The sequence below is a fragment of the Sorex araneus genome, chromosome 9 (assembly GCF_027595985.1).
Source record: "Sorex araneus isolate mSorAra2 chromosome 9, mSorAra2.pri, whole genome shotgun sequence".
In the NCBI taxonomy this organism is placed as follows: Eukaryota; Metazoa; Chordata; class Mammalia; order Eulipotyphla; family Soricidae; genus Sorex; species Sorex araneus.
In genome coordinates, this window is record NC_073310.1 from 3475447 (window position 1) to 3481446 (window position 6000).

General features: G+C 58.6%; 1 protein-coding gene across 2 annotated transcripts in view; it reads left to right on the top strand.

The window, feature by feature from the left end:
• Window positions 1-3090, top strand: part of CAMKK2 (calcium/calmodulin dependent protein kinase kinase 2) — a 39187-nt gene extending 36097 nt beyond the window's left edge. For both annotated transcript variants that reach the window (XM_055146635.1, XM_055146636.1), the window contains one exon: window positions 299-3090. In XM_055146635.1, coding sequence (XP_055002610.1) covers window positions 299-463 — 165 coding nt within the window. In that variant the 3' untranslated portion in view covers window positions 464-3090. The remainder of the gene's footprint in view (window positions 1-298) is intronic.
• Window positions 3091-6000: the final 2910 nt, after the last annotated feature.

The following is a 6000-nucleotide window of genomic DNA, read 5'->3' on the forward strand; positions in this document are numbered from 1 at the left end:
GAAGGAACCCTGGTTCTGGCATCACCAGGTGTGACCCAAAGAAAACAAAGTTAGAAGACCACCTGGTGATGAGATTGAACCAGGGCGGGCCACATTCAAGGCATGAGTGTGCGTGAGTGCCTTTATGCCTGCACTGGCTCTCCGACCCCAGGACATTTTACATGAAGAAGGAAAAGAACGGGGAGGGAAAGTCCCATAGAAGAGAAGAAGTAAATGACGTGCCCCGTGTGGGAAGCTGGGGTCAGGACCGAGTGGGTATCGCTGTGACCTTAATGCTGGTTTTCTCTCTGACGAGCAGGAAGCGCAGCAGCGAAGACAGCCTCCGAGGCCCCGACCCAGCCCCCATGGGGGAGGAGGAAGTGCTCGTGTGAAGGAGCAGCCCCCGCTGGAGAGCTGGGGGGCTGCAGCCCCGGGCTTCCCGGCAAGCATGCCTCTGTGGCAGCCAGATGAAGCCATGGAGTAGCTGCCCCAGGGAGTAGCTGCCCCGAGGGAGTAGCTGCCCCAGGGAGTAGCTGCCCTGAGGGAGTAGCTGCCTGAGAGAGCAGATGCCCTGAGGGAGCGGATGCCTTGAGGGAGCAGCTGCCTGGGTGGAGTAGCTGCCTGAGGAAGAAGCTCCCTGCGGGAGCAGCTGCCTGGTGGAGTAGCTGCTGGGATCGGCCCTCGCCTGCACGCCGTGCCCCTGCGTTTCCATAGCAGCATGTCCTACGGAAACCAAGCCCGTGTTTGGCATCGTCTCCCGTTTGTCTTTATTTTTTACTTCTCTGTTGTTTCGAGAGGACAGACAGAAATGGACTTGGCTCCCCGACGGCCCTCGGCTGCTGGCTGGCTGAACGGACGGGGTGAGGGGCTCCGGGCCCACGCCCACGCGCACCTGGAGACATTTGCTTTATAAACATTTTTATGCCAAAACTCCTTCCTTGTGGACTTGGAACCGTGCCAGATATACCTAGGGAGTGTGTGTGGGGTTTAGGGTCGTGAGAATGATCCGAAAACCCAGACCATGGAACTGACTGTTGCATTTGAGGCAAAGAGCAGGTGTATTGGGGGGCTAGGGGGCGGAGCTAACTCCCCTCCTCCCCCCCAAGCCTGGCCGCCCCTGGAACCCTCCCCAGTAGCCCTGGCAGCTGCATGGGGCTTCCAGGCTCTTAATTGAATTTTACCTTTAAAAAAATTATTTAAATGGGTAGAACTTTATTCAGGAAAAGGAAAGGGCTTCAAACTTAATTGCTTCACAAAAGGGATTTTCCCAGCCCTGGAGGGGCATTTGGAGGTTGTGATGGGAAAGTTGCCCCCCCAGCCCCACCCCCCCACCCCAGACAGGTTTCTCCAGGTGGGTCTCTGAAGCAGTTGAGTGAACTCTCATGAGTGTCTTATAGAAACGGGCAACTTCAGGGTGAACGCTTCCCTCCATGGACGTTTCCGGGCTGGGTGGGCAGACGGACCCCTGGTAGCTGAACTTGGGCCCAGCACCCCAGTTATTTCGCGCTTCAGGATTTATCCCCTCGGCTCCGGGCTGGAGTTAGCCGGTGAAACCTCTGCCTGTACATTAGCAGCTTCGCTTGTCTGTGGCCCGCGTGTGCTAGCGACGGCCGGGGCTTTATTTCCCTCTTCGCTGATCGTCGTAGTCCCGCGTGCACCCTGATTCTGGAGGGCTGGGTGGGAACTGCTTTCCTCCTGCCGCTGCGCTCCGTTAGGGTCTGCACGGTAACACTGGGGACCCCCTTCCCGACAAACACTGCACGCCCCTCCCCTTCTCTAGCCAAAAGTCCAAGGACAAAGCTCTGCTCTTTTTGACTCCTACCCAATGCTGGGAAAGTTTGGCTGCTGCCCAGGGCGACATCCAGAGCCATACATGGGGTCCGGGGCACCAACTAGGGCTGGGGGTAGCCCTGGGAGACTGGTAGCCCTGCCTCCCCTGGCCGTCCCAGGAGGCCGGAGTGTAAGGAGGCGCCTAGGTTGGTCCATCATGGGGACGTGGTGAGGGCGGGAGAAGCAAGCCCCCAGCGGGAGGGAACGGCTTCCTCTGGCCTCAGGAGCAGGGGGTGCTGGCCCCCTCCCACATTCTTTAACCCCCGTCCCTCCCTCCCCCACATCACTGCCCGGGCCCCACCCCTCTGTAACAGAGGGGGCTGGGTTCGTTGGCACCAGGCACGTTTCGGTGGGGACGGTCCTGGCCCTGGTCGCCCGTGGGCTGTGGCCGGGGAGGGCTGCCCCTGCATTTCCCAAGGCCATGCCGGCGGCTGGGCGGGAGGAGGCCCGCAGTCATTACCCTTTTTAAGAAAAAAAACAAAAAAAAAAACGAAAAACCAACAAAACAAGAAACACCAAAGAAAGTGGTGGGAAGGAACTACCCCCTCTGCCCCGCAGAGTCCGGGTATGAGCGGAGACGGTGGCCGAGACGCCAGGCTCTGGCCCGAGGCTGGTCTGTCCGGAGCGGGAAGGTGGGGGCAGCTTTCCAGGCGAGCAGCCCGTTGGCCCCGGACGCTCTTCCTACTGGCTTGGAGGGGCCAGCTTGGTGCAGCCCCCTGGCGTGCCTGCAGCCTTGCCGGAAGCACAGCCCCCACCCCACTCTCCCCTTTGTCCTGGCCCCCTTTTCCCTTCCTCCCACGGGTCAGACCATCCCCCCCTTCCCATTCCTGTAACTTAGGGCTCCCGTCCCCGAAGCCTTTCTGGAACAAGGAGGCTAAGTCCCGGGCACCGAGACCCCAGCCCACCCTGATGCTCCCCGCATCTCTGCAGGGAGAGCCACGTGGGCGGTGGGGCCGGACCCACAACCTCCGCCGCTTCCAAAGGTGCTAGGGAAGCTTTCCAGGTCGCCGGCTCCGTCTCCAGCGTGCCGGGCCCGAGGGTCGTGGGATTGGCCACTTTTCTATTCTGTGATTGACGCCCGACGCTTGTGTTTTATTCCTGATCCTTTCTACTATGCATTTTCCTTTTATCAGGTGTACAAAGTTAAATACTGTGTATTTATCACTTACAAGTCCATGAACTTAAAGAGAAAAAAAAATAAGCCTTTGGTGTTTTTCCACAAATGTTTAAGCTTCTCTGTAAACTTGAAATAAACAGACAGCAAAATGGTGCAAAGACCAGGCTGCTGGGTTGTTTGTGCTTGTTGACTTCAGTCCGGGCCCTCCGGGTCGTCTGCTTTTTCTGTTTTTCTCCTCAGGATGATGGCGAGGTCGAACGTTCATGTGTGCGGTATCGCATTATCCACCTCCCCCACCCCCACCATCCCGGTTCTGGAGATAGGCTCAGGATGCAGATTTCGGGAGGGAGAGAGCCCCGGGGGCCGAGTCCAGGTTTGCTCCCTCCAACATGGTCAGGGAGTGACCCCTGGGTCCTGCCAGGCGTGGCCCCAGAACAAACAAAAAGAAGAAATGTAGATTCTCGGGAAACAGCTCTGCGGGCTGGACCCGACTCCTCATCTGGGAGGTCTGAGTTCCAGCCCCAGCACCCGCAATGCTCTGAACACCTCTGGGTGTGGTCCCCGGAAAATGCAGATTCCCCGCCCCCAACTATTTTTTGTTTTGTTTTTTGGCCACATCCGGTGGTGCTCAGGGGTTGCTCCTGGCTCTGCACTCAGGAGTTACTCCTGGCGGTGATCTGGGTATCATATGAGGTACCGGGAATTGAACGTGAGTCAACTGCGTGCAAGGCAAACGCCCTCCCCGCTGTCCTTTCTCTCCATTCCCCCCCTGCCCCCCAAATAAACCAGACCACCGCCCCCCCCCGCCCCCGCCCCCCCCCCCCCCGTGTCAGCTGTGAGCTGTAGCTGGCAAGTCAACAGCAACATTTGCCCCTGTGAAAACTAGACAGGCGTGCAGGCTGTTGCTTATTTTGAGGGGGTGGGGGTTTGCCCAGAGGTGTTGAGGCTCCAAGCCCTGCCTGGTGCCAGCAGTCCTTGGGGGAACCACGCGTGCTGGAGACGGAGCCCGGAGCTCCCACATGCGGAGTCCCGAGGAGGCTGGACCCCGTTTCCTGCATGTGCGACCCAGAGCGTGAAGCCAGCCCGATGGCGACGTTCTCATGGCTGGAGACTGTCTCCCGCCCTTCCTGTCACAGGAGGCTGCGGGGTCGCGGATGGAGCCTGAGGGACCACGCCCCTGGGGTAGGCATCCTTGGCCACCGAGCACCCAGAGTGGGCTCTAGTCAGACTCCCCCAAAGCTCCTGAGGCCGAGGCCGCTGCCTCTACCACAGTCCTTTGCAGGAGGAACTTTTGCTGGCGCCTGCAGGCACAGGGCTAAGGGGCTTTGCTGAAGAGCCAATTCCCGGGTAAAGCCGGAAGTGCGATGCTTCTGGAAATAGGTGTCTCCCAGTGCCCCTCCCTCGCCCTGAGCGGCCTCGGTGCCCCATCTGAGAAGAAGGGAGGTCAGGGAAGTGTCCCGATTCCAGAAGCCATCTCCTCTCCCCGCACGAGAAAAACTCCATTTGGTTGGGGTCTATACGCAGGAATTTTCTTTAAAAGGCAGCATGAGGGGTGGGCGAGATAGGCCAGCGGGTAGGGCGTTTGCCTTGCACACGGCTGACCTGGGTTCAATCCCTGACATCCCATAAAGTCCTCTGAGCACTGTCAGGAGCATCTCTGAGCACCACTGGGTGTGGGGGGAGAAGCCTGGACAAGCGCTTTCTCAGAGGGGTTTGGTGAACGTTCTGCCGCCAGCCAGCTCGGTCCTTTCCCCCGTAGAAGCTGCACTTGTGAAATAAACTGTTCCCTCTCCAGGGAAAGGAGTCTCGACGGGGAGGGCTGGGCGGCTCACTGCGGGGAGATCCTGAACACCCAGTCAGGGAGGAAGTGAGAAACAGCTCACTTAACGATTCAGATGCCGGCCAGGTGCGTGTGGGCGGGCGTTCCTCGGCTGCCTGCCGGGAAGCAGTGGTGGGCTGGGAGGCTGGGGTGGGGGGTGGAGAAGCCATTTTCAGGTTCCCTCAGAGTGCGGTCCCTCGCTCTTACGTAAAACTGTGAGCAGAGCCAGGAGCAGCCGCTATGGAAAGCTTCTGAGCTCCAGGGGCCCGGCATCGAGGTTCAGAGTAGGAAAACGGAAGGAAAAGGCCTGATGCCGGCCTCGGACCCTGCAGCAAATGCTGATGGGAGACGAGAGAGGGAAGGAAGGAAGCTCCGCTCACGCAACGGCCTCACAGATTAAGAAAGTAATGTTTTATTTCGTTATTTTGTTTGTTTTTGCTTTTTGGGTCACACCTGGCGATGCACAGGGGTTACTCCTGGCTCTGCACTCAGGAATTACTCCTGGCGCTGCTCAGGGGACCATATGGGATGCTGGGAATAGAACCCGGGTCGGCCGTATGCAAGGCAAATGCCCTACCCGCTGTGCTATTGCTCCAGCCCCAAGAAAATAATATTTTAATGTTTGGTCCTCAACCAACTCGAGCTCTTCGCCAGGGAGAAGCACTGGTCCCTCGTGACTGGTGGGCGGCCTGTCAGACACGTCTCTGGTGGGCAAGACGGCCGCAGCCCGCGCGCAAACCCAGGGCCCCCTGCCCTCCCGTCTACATGGCCCGGCCGAGGAGATGCCAGCTCTGCTGGCGACTGCAGTGGGGGCCATGGACCCGGGCCCTGAGAGGGACCTGCAGCCTCACCAGGGCGGGGAGCTGTGCACTGGATGCTAAACCTGAATCTGGAACTTTCTCTCAGGGCAAACATTTCCTTCTTCGGGGCTGGAGCAATAGCACAGCGGGTAGGGCATTTTGCCTTGCACGTGGCCGACCCGGGTTCAATTCCCAGCATCCCATATGGTCCCCTGAGCACCGCCGGGGTAATTCCTGAGTGTAGAAACAGGAGTAACCCCTGTGCATAGCCGGGTATGACCCCAAAAACAAAACAACAACAACAACAAAAAAACATTTCCTTCTTCCTGCAAGTGTTTTGATGACAACCTTGAAGGACCCTTGAATGGTCGAGAAAAAGCTCCTTGAAAGATCCCTGCAAGGACACGCAACAGGCCCCTCATGACAGTGAGGCTGGCAGTGGAGAGCTCATGGGG